This window comes from Aphelocoma coerulescens, chromosome 1 (assembly GCF_041296385.1).
Source record: "Aphelocoma coerulescens isolate FSJ_1873_10779 chromosome 1, UR_Acoe_1.0, whole genome shotgun sequence".
NCBI lineage: Eukaryota > Metazoa > Chordata > Aves > Passeriformes > Corvidae > Aphelocoma > Aphelocoma coerulescens.
In genome coordinates, this window is record NC_091013.1 from 41,928,891 (window position 1) to 41,946,833 (window position 17,943).

The window sequence follows — 17,943 nt, forward strand, 5'->3', positions numbered from 1 at the left end:
GAGGGATAGCCATCACAGATCCAGTAGCACATTTCTTTGTATGGTGAAGTTTGGAACAGCCTGTGGTTTTTAAGAAAATCATTCAGTTGCACTTGGATCCCAAGGAATTTCCTACTCTCTCTGTTTATCTATTTTTTGCTATAGATGATATGTTGTCTGATCACCTTTAGATAGAAATTAAATTATGTCCTACCAGTGGTATTGACTCAAAAATCATGTTTTTAAGAGTGAGATTTATATTTCATCAGTCTGTTGAAGCATACCTTTCCCTAGGTATTACTCCTTCCCTTGTATCTTTTCCAGTCACAGGAACTGTGTGCCAGTCTCAGTTGATGATCAGCCTGATTTCTTTCTCTCCCTGCTCTGTGCTTGTGAGAGTAGACAGAGTTGCAGGACAGTTTAGGAATCTTTTAAAATCAGACCTATGGTTGCGATAGTTCTTGGGAGTGGTATGCACAGATGTATCATTCCTAGTATCAGGCAGAATTCGTATAGGAAAAGTTTGCAAAGATCTACTTGAACACCAAGATCTCTGGCTCAAACAATTCCTAGTATATGGACTCTGGAAGCTGGAAATGTGTGCCAGAGAAAGCATCTCTCTATGTTTGCCTATATACTTTCTCCAGCCATCCAGTGCTACCTGGTGGCTGGAACAGGTCAATGGATTTTGGGGACCAGTTGTATTTATGCATGTCTGGAAGTTGTCATGAGATGGAGATAAATGATTATCAAGGTAGGCATAGAAACAGAAGCAGCAGAGTAGAAATTGAGACAACATAGTAGAATGTGTAGGGTGTGTGGGTTTTTTGTCTCTGGTGAGCATAGTATGGTTTTTTAAAAAAATTTGTGAACTTTGAAATGTGCAAAAATAACTGGGAGATTGTTCTCCCTAAACGACTTAAATTTAAAGGGAAGGGAGAGGAAAACAAATATAGGAAGTAAATAAATATAACAAAGGCTTTATGCCTGTGAGCACTTCTGCATGTGCTTTAATTTCATTTCAGTGGTTATTTTCATTGAAATGAATATAAGTATTAACTAAAGTTAAACTTGCATGCAAACTTCCAAAAAGGAGTGGGAGAAAGAATGGTAAGGAAGAAAGTAGAAGAAGAGACATTTTGCAGAGGTGAAAGAAAGCTGGTTCTTGGAGATAAAAACTTAAAAAAGATTAAAGAACATCTTGTCTCAAAGAAAAGCAAACCTGATAGGGAAGGAAGAACAAATGAGGAATTGTATGCACGAAGTGTGAAGACTCTGCTTTTGCACAGGGGAGCACTGTGTTGTTGTTGGCCCCCTTCTCAGTGTCTCCTGCTTCGTGCTCTGCACTATCAAAGCCCAAGCTAATTTTTTTTTTAGTTGTGTAGCAGTTTGCTCTCAAAGGGCAATGTGTTTTTTAAGTGGATTATAGTGTACTGTTATGTTTGTTAACTTAAAATACTCTTTGTTTATTTTTGTTGAATCGGAAGGGTGTAATTTCTGGAGAGGTCTGTCCTGATTCTGGTATTTGTGATGATGTACGAAGGTCACTGATGGTTTGTTTTCAGGTGATGGAAAACCAGGCAATGCTAAAGGCCGTTCTGGAGATGGACAGGTATTTGGGAAGTCTTGGCTATGGGATGTGAATTAATAGGTGCATGCAGCAGGGAGAAGTGCAAAGTGTTGAGTCCACGAACGTAAAATGAGCAGGGATCAGTAGTGTGGTAGTTATATGGAGAAGGAGGTGTGGAGTGCAGTAGATCACAAACCCAGTATGACTTGGCAATGTCATGCTCTTGTTAAGGAAATGGCGCCCTGGGACTTATGACCAGTACTGTATGTGGCAGCACAAGTAAAATAATACTCCTATAATGTTTTGTACATGTAAGCTCTCAGCTGAAATAATGTTTCAATTTTGTGCACTTCAGAAAATGTATAGACCAGCTTCATACTCCAGTACAGGTGGTCAAGAACATTCAGGTGTCCAGGGCAGGGAGGCAAAAAAGAAAGAAACCTATTTGCAACTTAAACATTGATTTGGGAGACTTCTTTATTACTTTTATTTGTTCTTCTTTCATGTCTGGAGGAGAAGGACTTCATGTATGAGGGGACTTTGTACACAGGAAGGAACTGGTCTAGGCGCCCTTGGGGACATAAAGAATTGAAATTGCACCAAAGGACGTAAACTTGAACTTCAGTGAAAAATTTTGTAATGGTGAGGGTAGCTTGTCTCTGGAATACATTTTCAAGGATGTTGAAATTCTGTTTAGTTTAAACATGGAGAAGAACCCATTTAACTTCTGCCAGGAACATTTTTACATTTAAATTGGTTCTTAGTTGGGGAAGAGGATTCACCTTTCACAGTCCCTACATCTTGCTTTTTCTTGTACTCAAAAGGCTGAAGAACCTTTGGGTGTTCTCTGTCAGGATCACGTGTGACTGTGTGCAGATGGTTGTGCGCTTGTGTGTTTGATAAATGTGGCAGTGGTGACTGGAGTTTGTGCAGCAGTTTGTCCTGTTGTGCATTAAGTGTGCTCACTAACAAAGTGTGCCTCTTCAGAGTAGTGGAGAAACACAAGGAATGTGGACTTTGTGGGGTTTCAAAAGGCAGGTAAAAGGATGGTGTCGGTGCTGGGCATGCTCCAGCAGATGTCTGAATTCTTGGACCAGTTATGTCCCCTGCTGAGATGGCTTTCCATGGGTTCTCTGTGCCATCAGTGAGAAAGGGACACACTATCAGATTGTGATTCACGTAGAATTAGGCTTTTCACCTAGTTGTTGTTCTTCAGTTATACAGAGCAGTACTTCTAAAAGTCGATGGATGATGAAACTAAGCCCTAGTGAACTAGTTAGAAAAATAAACACTTATGGACTGTTTTGGAATGTGTTGGAAGTTTTTTCCATTCTAAGACAATACCAAGTTTTCACTAACAAGGAATTCAGCAATCTCTGACTTTTGTACCAGCCCTTTCATCACAGTTTTGCAGAGCATATATTTGACCTCTGGCTTCGAGATCTGGCTTCATCTTCTATGATAGCCAAGGCACTGTACAAATGTAATGCTCACTGCTGCAGAATGATGTTGTTAAATGAGAGAGTGAATATTTAAAAAAAAAAAATGAAGAAAAGGTTTTGAACATAAAACTCAAGTAGATTAATGTTAAGTATCTACTTAGTATTTTGTTAGTTTTCTGTGCTTCATAATGACCTGGTATTTTAATTGGCAAATTTTCTAGTGAGCTGTCTGAGCAGTGAGTTGTTTAGATCTAAGTATACACTCCTTGTTGCAAATTTTCCTGTCTGTGCTCCTGCCAGTGAATTGTGACAACAGTTTTTCTATGCACCTGTTACTAACAAACTATTCAGCTCACTTCTTTCTACCCAGATAGACATGAAATCGAGAGTTGTTCTTTTTAAAAAAATTCTTAATTGAGTGAACTGATACATCAGTGGAAATAAAAGTTTACACAGAGATAATTTTTGTCTACTCCTCTGAGATGAAGATCATGCACGAAGGTATGCTGACAGCTCTCACAGTTTGAATTGGATTCCTCTATGCTGCTGTAGTACTAGTTTGAAAACAAACCAGTGGGAGGCACCAAGTCAGAATAACAATTTAATGGGGAAATTAAAGGAAAGGAAAAAAACTAAAAGAAAACACTGGTTCAAACTGACAGAGTCAAGGTACAACCTGAGTCCCTGTTAGTCAGGGTGGTGGTAGCAGTCTGGTAGAATGGTGGCTGCAGTCCTCTGAAGCAGTGATCCTGTAGAAAAAAGGTCTGCTCTTCCTCAGAAGGTCCAGTGGTGGCTGTGTAGCTCCTGTCCTCTGGAAATCCAGTGGAAAGGGTTGTCTCTGGTGTTTAGAGTCTCAGATTATATCCAGGTTGGAATGCTTGGTTCCTCCCTCTGGGTGGAGCATCTCACAATGGGGTAATGAGTCATGAGGCCAAGTGTTGATTAGGCTCGTTAACAGAAGATGGTCTGGAGGGAGTTATCTCTGAGTCATGCGGCAGGACAATGATGGGCCATTAACAGAAAGATAGTCTGGGGGGAGGAGGCAAGGAAACACTGCCCCACCTGATTTCAACAGCTCATGAGGATGGTAATAGAATACACTGCAACCCGGGACAGCTGCAATAACTCACTTTTTTTCTCTTCTTCCTCCCTCTCCCCAAGTGCAGAGTTTAAGTGCAGTGGGCTCACTGTGACTCAGGATTAAGATTTCAAGGTTTTGAGCCATCGGATTTTCTAGTGGCTAGTTTGTCCCAGTAAGCTGTGAGGCGTACACCTGGTACATGGAAAATTCAGTGGTCGGAGTGGTGTATAGGCTGGGGGACTTGGGTAAGGGGAAGAGAGATCTCTTCACAGTAAAAACCTGGTGTGTTCTGTTTTGGCAACTTTCCTGTTAGGCGTTTCCTGTAGCCTCTCTGATATTTGTCCAGTTCTCTGGATAGGTTGTGTGGAAGCTAGTGTTTTGTTGGATATCCTTCAGCTCTAGTTACCATATGGCTTGTTTCAGTGACCACAACAGAGTAATGCTTCCACAAAGAGCTTGGCGTATAAATAGTTGCAACTGCTGCAGATACCTTGATTAATTGTTTTTTTGGCCACGTAAGAATATTGTGGGTTTATAGTTACTTTTGCATAACACTATAATATACTTCCTGCATGTATTATGGTAACAGGAGTATTAACCATCTACTACAGTCTTTGTAAGAGTGAAAAAATAGATGCTGAAACCTGTGTAGAGAGTTAATTGAAAGTATGAAATGCAGTAAGCAATGGGATATCATTGTTGTTAAAGTCATGTTCTTTTTCTGCCTTACTCCCTTTACTGCTTATTTGCATTTCAGCATTGAATTTGGACCAGATGACCCACTGTGGTCACTGGAAGGGGACCCTTCCAGCCTTACCCGTTCTGGAACTGGGAGATGATGGCCTTTGGAAAGGCACTCCTGATCCAAATGAAAATGCTAATCTGTCACTGAGCACTGCTGTTCTAGAAAATACCAGTTTTCCTTGTTAAGACAGCGAGTATTTGAGAAAAGGTTGTCCACTTGGGTTTGTCTCCCTGCTTTGTTTCTGTGGGGATGAAGGCAGTGCGAGTGTTGGGTCTCAGTTGTGTCTGTACTGTCCCTGTTGTACATGAAGAATGTGCTTACAGACCTCTGCATTTGTAAACCATTGCTCCACTGCTGTGTTTTTTGGGGTTTTTTTTGTGGCTCTGGTGGCCTTTCAGGGCTCTGCTGAAAAGACACCGGGTATCTATTCTACTAAAACTCTATGGGTTTCACCTGCATTTGCTGACTGGTCCTAGTGTGCCCAGTCCCTTCTTTTTTCCCTCCAAATCCCAAACTTTTGGTAAGGTACTGGAGAAGAAGATAAGTCCTGAATCCATGGGAAAAGGTCAGAGCATGGTTCCAGGATCTCGCTCCTCTACCTCAATACAGCTTAAAATGTCGTTTAAATCAGTAGTACTGTTTAATTCTCCAGAAGTCTCTGTGGCTCAGTGTTACAGCTGCTCTGAAAGCTGCTCTCAAAGAAGTTACTTTTACTGGCTGTATTTGTCCATAATTTCCCACAGTATCTTGCCCTTCTTCCTCTTTCCTTTAGTATAATTCTTTAAAAATACTCTCTTTGCAATTCAGCTTACGACATGTACATTTGTTACAAGAATGTTTAAGACACTTTTAATGAAATGTCTTCTTGCCTCCTCTTTTTTTCCAGACCAGAAATAATTATATTTCTTTTCCTTACCTTGAAAACGTACAAAGTTAAATAAGGAACATGGTCATTAAGTTTTTATATAGTTTCTATAAATCTAGTAAGCATGCTCATCTTATTTTAAAAACTGAGTAATTGAATAGAAGGGGTTTTCCAGAAATAATTAAAATCTTTTAGGACACTTAATTTTAATTAATATTTCCACCTCTTTGCAGATGTATTTGTCAGGCCTTACATCAGAAGATCTCTGTTTTGGTCACTCACCAGTTGCAGTATCTCCGTGCTGCAAATCAGATTCTAATTTTAAAGGATGTAAGTATGTCAATATCTATACTTAGACTTTGTAAATATCCTTTTTATCTAAGAAAGGGAAGAAAACCAATCAGGTTTTTATTTTTAGTTTGTAAATATATCTTCTGTCTACTTATGACTACATATGGTTTTTAAGTTTTACAGTTATTAATAAGCTGATTTTTCTTGGAATACTTTCCCGGAAAAATCTGTTTCTGAATTTTATCATGCATGCAAATAACCTTAAATATTTTAAATATGTGATGTGAATTAAAAAATCTTATTTCTTCGAACATTTTGTCTGGTTTTGAAATAAAGTTTTAGCCTTCCCTTGCTTCAAATTTAATATGCTGTGAGAGAATTTTTAGAGAGACTCTGTTAATGCTTTGCTTTTATTGTTGTTTCTTACACTTCTCTGTGAATTAAGAACTGTGTTAATTTTGCAACAAATCCATTTTTATTACAAATTTTTTTAACAAATCCATTTAAATTAAGGATGAGAAATAGTTTCAGATGCCTTTGAGAATGAGCATACCAGTGCAGCTGGTTCCTTTCCAGCTTTGTTGTACCAGCTACTTAGAGGTAGAGGGGAGATTCAAGGACTGCACTTGGGGCTTTTTTTCCTGTTTTTTTTTTAAGGCCGGGTAGTGAAATATGTGAAATTACTTTTGATGTGTCATGATGGTGCAAAAAAGGACACTAGCCCTCTTTTTCCTTCCATTTAGATTGCTTTAAAAGTTAGAGTAGCTCTTGAGAAATGAGTTTGTGGCGGAGCTGAAAGAAATGTGGACATGGTCAGTGTTGCTCCTTGTAAGGCTCTGCAAGGATCAGAAAATGAAGGTGTTGTTTACCCCTGGGCTGGAGCAATATAAAAAGACTGATGGTTATGTATGGAGTATAATCGTTTGTCCTAAAGCTGCATGGCTTGGCTGTCTCCCACAGCTTCTCTGGGGAGGTGATTCTCCCCTGACTGTAACTGGGGCTGTTCTCATCCCGTTTGTTGGCCCTGTTAGCTGCTATGAGGCAACTGGGCAGAGCCTAAGAAGCTTGTTTCTGCTCTTCTAAGTGAGGAACTCATAGAGGCTTCAGCTCAGCAGCTGCAGAACCCCAGAGGCAGCAAGAACAGATAAGAAAAATTGTCCTTTATGGAAAGTGTATAATGAAGATACTAAAAGTTTATATTAATTGTAGGGTAAAATGGTGGGGAAAGGTACCTATGCAGAGTTCCTGAGATCTGGCATCGACTTTGCTTCCCTTTTGAAAAAAGATGAAGAGGTGGTAGAACAGCTGTCAGTTCCAGGAACTCCCAACCTGAAGTCTGCCCGGAACCGAACTTTCTCGGAGTCCTCTGTCTTGTCCCAGGATTCGTCTATCCCTTCACAGAAGGATGGAGCTGTGGAACAACCACCTGTGAGTGCTCAAAGGATAGAAGTGTCTTGATTCTTGTCTGGCTGGGTTTTTTCCTTAAGTTTTGATATGGGCTTTCCCTGCAGCACTGGGATTTCGGGGATTAATGAATTGCATTATCAGGTGAGAGCTCGCCTGCGGAGGACTTGCGCAGCTGTGCTCGGCTGGCACCTCACAGCTCAGCGTGGTTCTGCTCAAACCCAGCACAGTCAAGTCTCTGCAGTTCAGCATCAGCTCTGCTGGGTGCTGCGAGCGTTCCTTGTATGTGTCCAAAGCTACCAACACTGTCTTTCAGCCTGTCCTCCCTTTAGAGGGCCAGTCCCACTGTATTGGGTGGGTTCAATGTGTTTGTGCAGTGTTGGATCGAAATTAACACTTTCCCTGAAATCCTGAGCTCTGGGAAGTGCATGTAGAAGCTGTGGCTTTATGCAAAGTCTGCATTTGCATGGCTGGCATTAACATACCCATAAACGTACCCATGTGATTTTGAGCTGGCCCTGAGGGGATAATCCTGGGACACCACTGCCTTGCTCTCTCCAGCCCTTTTGTTGGTGAAAACAGAAGGCTTTGTATGGTGCCAGTGTGACTTCCAGGTGCCTCCTTATCTCTTGGCCTGCACAGTGCAAAAGGAGCCCTAAAGTTTCTGTACCAGAGTTGCCTTCTGCTGGTGTGTTTGCATTCACATCAAGCAGTGCAGGCTCCCTGTGACCCTGCTAGCACTGCATACATGGAACAAGCAATCCCTCTTTGTCCCTGATGATTGTCACCTTTATGCTGTGGTTCTATATTATTTCTATTTCTTCTCTACAACGAAGAGCAGTGAGATTAAAAAAAAAAAACAAACCAAAAACCGTGGACTTTTTAATACCTTTTTGAGGAATGGTTTTATGCTCCAAAGCAGTAAACTTACATTATTAATGTCCCAGTGGCAACTCCAGTCTTAAATTCTCTTAAATTTGTGGAGGTGTACCAAACTTTTTAGCAGTATTAGGACTGTTGGATGGGGATGGGGAGAAGTGGGAAGGTGGAGCAGCTGGAGAAACAAAAAGCCAAGATAGGCTTCTCACCTTTTATGGATGAGTAGGTTGGATTTCTCTTTTCATGTCTGTCAGGTCTCTTGATTCCACTGCTCTTGTACAGCCATGTCTTGCGGCAACAAAATCAACTATTACATGTCCATTGAAGTGACACTAGTTTTTATATTGCATATACTGTAAAAATTTAAAAAAAAAATTCTATATTTTGTTCATTTGTGCGGTTCTTTCACCTTCTTTATGCCTGTATCGTTTTTTTCCTTCTCTGTTTTTCAAGGTCCCCCATCCATTGTTTGTTCAGTATGATTTCCCATTTGCCATTTTACTTGTTTTCCCTATTAATAGATGCTTTGTTGGTATTTACAAGGAAATGATTAGGACTTTATGGATAATTTGTAAGTCTTGGGCATATGTTGGTTGATTTTGGTACATACTTGTAGAGGAGTATTTACTTCAAATACTTTTCTGGAAAGGAAAGGTTGCACACGCTTGCATTCTGAAAACAGAATCTTCCCCAGGTAAGGCCTTAGTTTCTGGAGCTGTTATGAGCGAAGGTAGTGTATAAGAAAAGAAGAACCTGGATAGTGGTCAGAGTAAATATTTCTGGCTATATGTGAAGTTGCAATATATTTGGTGATGCAATGCCAAATAAAAATCTTAGTGTTGCTTTGCAGAGTAGATTTTTCAGCATTACTGCACTGAGACTAATTTTTTTTGTCATATCTATAGTTGGATACTTAAAGTTCTTATATGCACAATCACTTTATCTCCTTGTTTAATTGTTTGCTAATTCTGAGCCATTGACTTTCAAGTGGCTTAGTCTGAATCTGTAACTACAAGGTTGATTGGCTTTATTCTGTGGGCTTTTTTTTTCTTTCAGGGTGAAAATGCACTGGCTGCAGTGCCAGAGGAGAGTCGCCATGAGGGAAAAATAAACTTTAAAGTTTATAGAAAATATTTCACTGCAGGAGCAAACTACTTTGTGATTTTTATACTCTTAGTATTTAATATTTTGGCACAGGTAAGTTGGGAGCTGCAAATAATACTGAATGTATTTTAGGTTTTTGAGGTTTTTTTCTCCCTTTCTTCTTTTTTTTTTTTTCTTTTTAATATAGTGCATACTTGTTGCTGTAATGTTTCATCTAAAATGTTTGGAAGCATGATGTTCTTTAATAATTTTGTAGTGTACCCAAGTGTCAGCATGGAATTTTGGTACAGCTTTGAGAGGTCTTGCACTGATCCTTATTTCAACAATTTTAATACTTCACTAAAATAATTATTTTGATGACAACTTGGCACAAAATTATAAGCCAGTGTACTTTTTTGAGAAAGAGAAAAAAATCATAAGGTGTGTGAAGTGGTGCTTAACAAACCTAAACAGTCAGTATGGTTCCAGTTGAGGAGGGTAAAGAGATTTACTGGGTATGGATGGACAGAGTCTGACAGAAGTTCTGAAAGAACAGCTCACCTGTTGGGTAATTGCAGATTGTGCAAAAAGTTTAGATGGAGGGTCACTGTTCAGCAGAATAAGAAAGTGAGGAAGAGGATAGGCAAGTATTTTGTGTAATGCAGACTGTAGCAGGTATGTAAAAGAATTTTTAAACAAGGAAAATTATTTTCGAACTTACTGAACAAAATAGTGAGCTGAGGAAACTGAGTGAAGATACCTTATTGCCTTTTTCTCTGTTTCTTGCTGAGAAAGCTCAAATTCATTTCATGGAAATGATTTGTCTTGGTTGTAAAAAATAGTCTATATATTTTAACATGTTACTTACTTTTTGCTTGTTCTTGAATTGAGTCGGTTGGGAAAATAGCTAAGCAAGATCAAATCTTGTAGTAGACTGCCCACAACTTCAAATTCACGTGAACAGAAGTGTATTTTGAGATAAATAACCCTGTTACATGTTTGTAGTCACCTCTTTTCACAGAAAGAAGGTGGCAGTAGGAGTTTTTCCCTCCCTCTCCTCTCTCATCCTCCTTCAACCCCATTTCTGGTAATTATCTCCAGTAAACACAAATTTCTGGACTGGTAACATCAGAAAGTTTGTTAATCAAAAAGCATTTTGGAATATCTCTTGTAGCAAATTTAGGAACTGAGAAAATGAGTTCTTTAATGTTCAATTAACATACATTAGGAAGAGCTGCTATATTTTGTTTGCTAAAGTGTATTGCTTTCCTTTAGTTTGCTAACATGTAAGGTAATTTAAGGTAACTTCTTTCTTTGTAGAGCACCTTCTAATGTGCTTGGCAAATTGCTGCTGGTCTTGAAAGACTGGATGGCATACTTCTCTGAATATGTGATGTTTTCCCAGAGAGCTTGAAAGAATAGCAAGTAAATTTAATTTTCTAATTTTTTTTTTTAATTTTGTAAGATGATTCTGTATTTGCCTCTTTTACTCAAGGTGGCCTATGTGCTCCAGGACTGGTGGCTTTCTTACTGGTAAGTTGATGATAATAACTGCCAGTTGTTTCTGCCTTTTCAGTCAAGTGCTGTTTGTTTAATTGAAAGGGAATGGAACCTGCTCTAGAATAGTTCAGGTTTTCCTCTGACTTCCACTTCTTTCGTGGGGGGAAAAATTTAAACATTATGCTAAGTGTAGACTGTGATTGCATCTATTCATGTTGTGATGCATGTCAGCATCAATACATGAGATTTTGTGAACTGAAGATTTCAACAGAGTTGAATCTAGAAACAGCTGAACACACTTATTTGATGATGGTTATCTTCTGTGTGCATTTCCACAGGGCAAGTCATCAAGAAAACTTGAATCTCTCAACAAATGGAAATAATGGAACAAATGAGACTGAACCTCTAGACCTTAACTTTTATTTGGGAATTTATGCAGGTAATTGCACATGCACATCTGTGTGCGTCTAAGAACTATTTATTATCTGATAGAGAGCTTTGAGAGGTGCAAAGCAATGGCAGTGTGAGGAAATGGGATTTCTAGTACTAACTGACCAGTGTCTTAACAGGTTAGGACCCTGAGTCTTGCTTTCTGATTATATTAATTGCAGTAAATAAAATAGATCTGACAGAAGAAATAGTTCGGATGCAGAATCTTAATTTGCTTTGCCTGGATTTTGGAAAGTAAACCAGGAACTGAGTATTTGAAAAATCTGTCACATTAAAGTTGTGGTTATTGTCTATATATTAATAAGTCATTGAGCTAAATCTTCAGTCATTATATGGATGGCAAGAGGGATTACTAATGGATCTTTGTTCTGTACTGTTCTGAAGCTTGGCATGGCTACATTTCTTGTGAAGTGCCATAGCAAAAGAACAAGTTTTTGAAAGGCATCCTAGGTGGGTATGCAAAGCAGGTTGTTAAAAAACATTTCAATATATTTCAATAGGTAGCATATATGCTTCTGAATATTCAGAAAAGGGCGTTGATCCTTGCATTCAGGCATCCAAACATCTTGAAAAACTGCTCCAAGATGTAGTAAAAATTGCCACAGAAGAATCACGTGCATGCTCTCAGATTCTGCTGTTTAACACTCCTAGTGATGTACGGTTTTATATGGCATGGTAATTTCTTCATGGAGATGTAAATGGTTGGTGTGAGAAAACAGGTGGAATGCCAGAAGAATATGCATTGAATGTATTCAGAAACAGCTCCATTGGTGAGAGAATAGGTGCAGGATTTTTTGTTCAGTTATTTTTCTGAAATCCACGTGATCTGAGTGGCTGACAGAAAACATTGTGTTTGGCCTGGAAAGCAACAATTTAGGAGCCAGATAAACTTGGCTCTTATTTTCTCTGTGTAATGTCTTATTTCGTGAGCTGTTCCAGTGGACTGCACAGTATGATTAAATGTGGCAAATTTCACTTCCTCTGACCAGAGAGCCTAAACCACATTAGTGAAAATTTTATCATTTAAGGAATATTTTGCTCTAGATAGCAGAACAACAGAGGTTACGTTTGTGTTGAAATGTTCGGATGACTTAAAGATATTTGCAGTGGTTGAAGAGACAGCATTGACTTACCTACACAAAATTGTAAATGAAGTTGACGAAGTTATAAAAAGGTAGTACATTTTATATGAAATACATTATAATCCAACTTACCTTTTTTTATAATCTCTAAAACAGTGTAAAATAATTTAACGGTTTTTATTCCTGATTCTCAGTGTTTGGAAAAACAAAAAAAACCTCACCACTGTAGTTCCTTCTTAGTCCTTGTTGCTTCTCTGAAACAGAGATTTAGAAGAGTAAAATTGCTGTTAATAGGAAACACTGTTGGCCAGAACCAAGGTACCAGTTCCACACCTCTTCTATAAGGTGAATATGCCAAGGGGCCTTGTCTCTCTCATACTGAGGTTCTGAGCTCATGAACAGGGAAAGCAAAGAGACAGACCGGGTGAGGGACTTGGAAGCACGTCTTGTTCTTCCTTCTCCCCAGCCATTAGGTCTGTTCAGGTGTTCTGTTCTGTGAGGGTCGTACCAACAGCTTCCAGCTCCTTCCCAGCCTGAGTAAAGTTGTACAGAAATGTGGGGTTCCCAGGATGTGGTCCCTCTCTTCCTGTTGCTCCCACAGACTGCTGTTAGGAATGGGCCACAGCCGTAGCCTCCTGCTTCCTGCCTCTCCTGCTCCTGTTTTGCTCTCCAGCTTTCCTGTTTGGGTATATGCAGTTGCTCTTGGAAAAGTTGTCTTCTCCTACCTGGCCTGGAATGCAGCAGCTGGGACAAGGCAAACAAACTCTCATCCCAGCCACCATCTTTTTTCTTAAAAACAGCACCTCGCAGACTAAGAGCAATAAACTGCAAACAGGCAAATGAAAGAGTGATGATACCTTTTCTTGCTCCCTGGGAGGATACAGGAGGAAGCAGGATGGGATAGCTTAACCATGTCACATAATTTAAAACCTCCCTCTTTCCCACTGTTACTATGGCTGTTCCTGAATTGTGTACAATTTTAACCTGCCCTTAGAAGAGGCAATGTTTTCTGCTGACAGGTGGGGTCTAACTTCAGCATGTCCTCAAGACCTGAGGTAGCTATGCTGATTTTCTGAAGCAGATCATGTGGAGCCTGGAAGCTCTGCCCAATGTAAGGTTTACACCTTCACTGTCACCCTTATTGACAGGGAATTTGTGCAGCCACATTGGAGATTATGCACAGCAAACAGAGCAACAGCAATCTCATTATTTATGTCAGTTTTTGCCCTGTAGCCCCCTTGTCTTGTAAGCAGAGTTGTGCCCAGAAGAGTGTGCAGACCAGTTCCCTAGGAGGACTCTATTTCACGTGGCATAAGGAATGCGTCTTAGAAAGTGTGAAACAAGTACACATAGTTTAAATGATTTGGTGTGTTTTACAAGGGGAAGAATGACATGAGTGGTTTGGGCTGATTTGGAGTAATTCAAGGTTGTCTCTAAATAGCCATGTATATATTACTTGTTTAATACCTGCTGGCAAGTGTTGAATCTCCAGTGACCTCTGCAAGCCACAATTACACATGGGACTGTGAAATGAATTTTTTAGTAAGGCTGTTATGCAGAAAGTTTTAATACAGATTTATCTCATGGGTTAGCAGACATTTCCTACATTTCTATGAAGTACCAATTCTTTCAAACAGAAAAGGAGAAATTGATTAAATTGATTCTGTGATAGTAACTGAAGCTAGTGACAAATGTATCTGTGTTCTGCACTCAGTCTGAGTCCCCATAGGCTTAAGTTTGGATTCTTGCTATATGCAGAAGTCCAGAGAATTTGATTTTAGTTCAGTTTTATTTTTAGCTTTTTTTTTCTTCTGAAAGATCCATATGTTTTGGAGGCTCTATTCATGGTTTGGGTTTTTTTTGTTTCAGGTTTAACAGTGGCTACAATATCATTTGGCATAATAAGAAGTCTTCTGGTCTTTCGAGTTCTTGTCAATTCTGGTCAAAATTTGCACAACAAAATGTTTCAATCCATTTTGAAAGCTCCTGTCTTGTTTTTTGACAGAAATCCTATTGGTAAGTTTATTAGTATAAAAAAAACCTCAGCATTTAATGTATCTCCTTGATTGCACAAATTATACCATTTCTGGACAATTAGAGTTTTATAGTATTTTTGCACTTTTGTTGGGTTCTTTTGCTTCTTTCACTTAGACTCTCTAAATTTAAACTTTTACTTAAACACTTTAACAGTGTAGTCTTTTTCCATTTCAAACTCAGACTGCTTATTGATGATTCATCTTACTGTCTTTAAATGCAGCTTACAGAATAGCGAATTACCTGTAGCTTGGGTGTTGTGTGTTGGCCTGTATTTGCACTGCTGTTCTGATGCAGTTTCACAGGGTGTCTCCCATATGCTGAATGTGTATGAATGCATTTTGCAAAACTGTGATCCAGATCCTTATGTTCTTCAAAAGAAAGGAGAGAGAAGCCGGAGCAGAATGAAGAGTGGGGAAGTGAGTGGTACTGATTGACTAGCCAAAGGTTTCTCTTTTACATGAGAAACAGAAACCTGATGGTCTTCACTCCCTTGGAAAAAAAGGGACATGGGCTTGTTCTCATAGCACCAGGAGACATTTAATTGTAAGGATATATAGGGATGGCTTTACTGTTTCAGAGAAATTAGTAATATTTTCAAGGAATAGATACTCACGTGGAGAAACAAGGTTCATGCCCATGATATGTTGAACGAAATGTGTACAATTTGATCTTAAAAACACCCCTAAAGCTGCAGAAGTTTAGGGCTGTGTTACGTGGCCTACTTGTACAGTGAGTGTGTGGAAATGTAAATTCAAGGCCACTGCAAAGGATTAGAAGGGAAGCTCAAGAGATGGGTCAGTGGAGAGCTAGTGTGAGTACATACATCAGAAGAAATCCTAGTGCTGATGTGTCAGACAGGGATTTTCCTCTTCTGTCTCTTGTGTATGTGTACGCAGCATATGCAGTAACTGTATTTTTGAGGGAATACATAATGATCTTGTAAGAATGCCCATAAATCTGGCTCATAATAACAAACTAAGAACTAGAGAGAAAACAGCAACAATGTAGAGTAACACCAGTTTGCTTTGTAACACTGTGAAGCTCTAATTAGCAGTGCATTGTAAAACTGACATTCATAAAACCTGCCTGTTGCTGGTATTCACACACTGTTGTGACTTAGATGTGTGTTTCTATTAAACAGATACTTTATAATAGAAGATTAACTTCAGGATGCATATATTTCTTTCCCTTCATCTTTCTTCTGGTCATGGTAGCATGCAAAAGTACTGCTGTTCTGATTTCTACATCATTTGAGAAAGGAAAAAAAAAAGAGAAAAGACGGCACATGAGACCATGTTCTTGTTCAGAATTGCAGCATTTAGCAGTTCTGAAATCCTGTTTGTAACATCTGTATTTCATTGTCTGATTTACATGGGTTTCTAACTGTTTATTTATCTTTTAGAACTGCACATGAGATTTCTTGCATTGAGGTGGGGTGTATTTTTTTTGTTTTTTCCCCCCTATCTTTTTTTTAATATGCCTATAAAAGACATACTAAAAATAAATTGAAATTATTAAATGCGCCTTTTTCTAGTGTTCTGATTGTAACAGCTAAGCCAAACTATTAGTTATCATATCCCATATTAGCAAAGCTGATATTGCAATGTCAAATCTGTCATTTAAGCATCCAGCATGTTCTCAGTATTTGTGTGAAGTCTCTAAGACCTCAGCAGAAGCAATGCTGAACTGAATTTTGCTGTTTTATTTATCAAAAAATAATCAGCAATTAAAAAATGCTACGGCTAGTATTTTGAACACATGGTGATCTGTGTTCCAGAGTCAAGGAAGGAAACTTAAATAAATAGACATCCCAAGCTCTTGGTAGTTCTTATTGGGGAAGCAGAGTAGTGAGGAGCATCAGAGAGTCGACATTTAGGAAATGGAAATACGTGGTGAATCATGACATGTCTGTCAGCTCCCAACAGTGTAGATTCAATCAGTGTTGGTGAATAAATGAGATGACTTATTTGTAAAAAAAATAATGCTTTGTGAATCAGTTTAGGCATGAACCCAAGATCTCTCTTCACAGGTTGCACTGGCAATATATAGGGAGGGGAAGGTTGTAAAGGGAATAGTAACCAGCATCTTACCCAGATGATAGAAGAATGTCAGTGTATTTTCGGAACCTGAATTACATAGCAGAGAGAGAAAAGGAATATAAGGACCCCTCTCCTTTCTCCCTTCCCAGCCAAAAAAATTTGTATGTACACAGATTTCACCTTTCTGTAATTTGGCATAGGTCTAAAAATAGTTAAACATTACTGCATATTTTGCATTGGAAGGACCTTATTAATAAATGACCGTCTCTTTCTTTCTTAAGCATTTATTCTAACCCTACTGAGCTGATAATGCTAACTGACCAAAGTGTATTCAGAAAAAATTGCCATTTATTTATGACTGAAATTCAGATTTATCAGCAGATACCTCTACTGCATCACTTACACAGCGATAGTGAAAGCTTGATGGGTAATTGAAGTGTTAGTAGTTTGGGTTTTATCACATCTGACTTGTTTGCATTTGTTCACAAAACTTATTTTTTTGAGTGTAGAATTTGGCTCTTTGGAAACTTCTTTGCTCTTCTACCCGTATCCCAGTAAGGGAATAACGTGAATGTCAAACTATCTGTAAAGTAGGAAGATGTGGATGTTTTCTATTTTATAGTGAATGCTTTATATATTGCTCTTCACATGCCACTTGCAGGAGTAAAGGGGCTGGTTTCTGTGCACGGCTAGCACAAGAGGGCAGCATGATCTGTTTTATCCCAGTCGAGCATTACAGCGGCTTGTTAGAAGGATGACAAAGTTCATCTGTTACATTTTTAGAGATGGTATTTGAGGAGTGAATTTTCAACCTCTCCGCTGAGCAGTAGTAATGTGGTTTCATTCAGTTGTCTTCATTATCTGCAGGAATAGTATTTTCTCCGGATATTTTACACAATAAGCTTTTCAGCTTCAGGTATCTGTGAGTTCAGGAACTTTTTTCGTTTTGGAATTAGTGGCCAAAAAGTCAGACAGTCCTCTAGAGTCAGAAGAGTCCCATCAGGGAGACCTTCTTCAGCCATTATTCCTTTTAATTTCTTTTACAAGATGTTTGTAACACTTCAAAAAAATTTGTTACAAAGCTAGGTGAAAGGGACCTGAACTTCAGCAGCAAAGACTGATTTGGGAGTTGCCTCTTTTGAAATTAGTTTCTTATTGAACAGTTCGGAGAATCCTAGTTTTGATGAGCTTCAGCATTTGATTCAAGATTACTTGCTTAGCTTGTAAATGAATTGTTCTTTTCGGGGATTTAGGGACAGATTAGAGAAGGGATGCTAATGTGTAACATGCATCATTTCCAGTTATGGTAGTTTTAGTGTAAATTGTGTGTAATCTTGAATTGCATTGAGTTTAGAAAGCTGAAACCTGCTGCTGCTCTGCTGATGGGTGCTGTAAGAAGGAATGAATGATATGCATTAATTTGTTTAGATAAAATACGAATCTCCCCCTTCTAGAGATTGTCTAAAATTTAAATTGGACGAGAATCACTGCACAAA

At 38.9% G+C, this 17,943-nt stretch overlaps 1 protein-coding gene across 3 annotated transcripts in view; it reads left to right on the forward strand.

Annotated features, from left to right (window-relative positions):
* The window catches only part of ABCC4 (ATP binding cassette subfamily C member 4 (PEL blood group)), a 145,268-nt gene that overhangs the window by 40,473 nt on the left and 86,852 nt on the right, over positions 1-17,943 (forward strand). For all 3 annotated transcript variants that reach the window (XR_011149211.1, XM_069008363.1, XM_069008371.1), the window contains exons 14-19: positions 5,916-6,012; positions 7,183-7,401; positions 9,313-9,453; positions 10,835-10,872; positions 11,178-11,278; positions 14,241-14,387. Coding sequence is in view for 2 of the 3 variants with exons in the window: in XM_069008363.1 (XP_068864464.1) it covers positions 5,916-6,012; positions 7,183-7,401; positions 9,313-9,453; positions 10,835-10,872; positions 11,178-11,278; positions 14,241-14,387 (743 nt within the window). In the remaining variant the exon portion in view is untranslated. The remainder of the gene's footprint in view (positions 1-5,915; positions 6,013-7,182; positions 7,402-9,312; positions 9,454-10,834; positions 10,873-11,177; positions 11,279-14,240; positions 14,388-17,943) is intronic.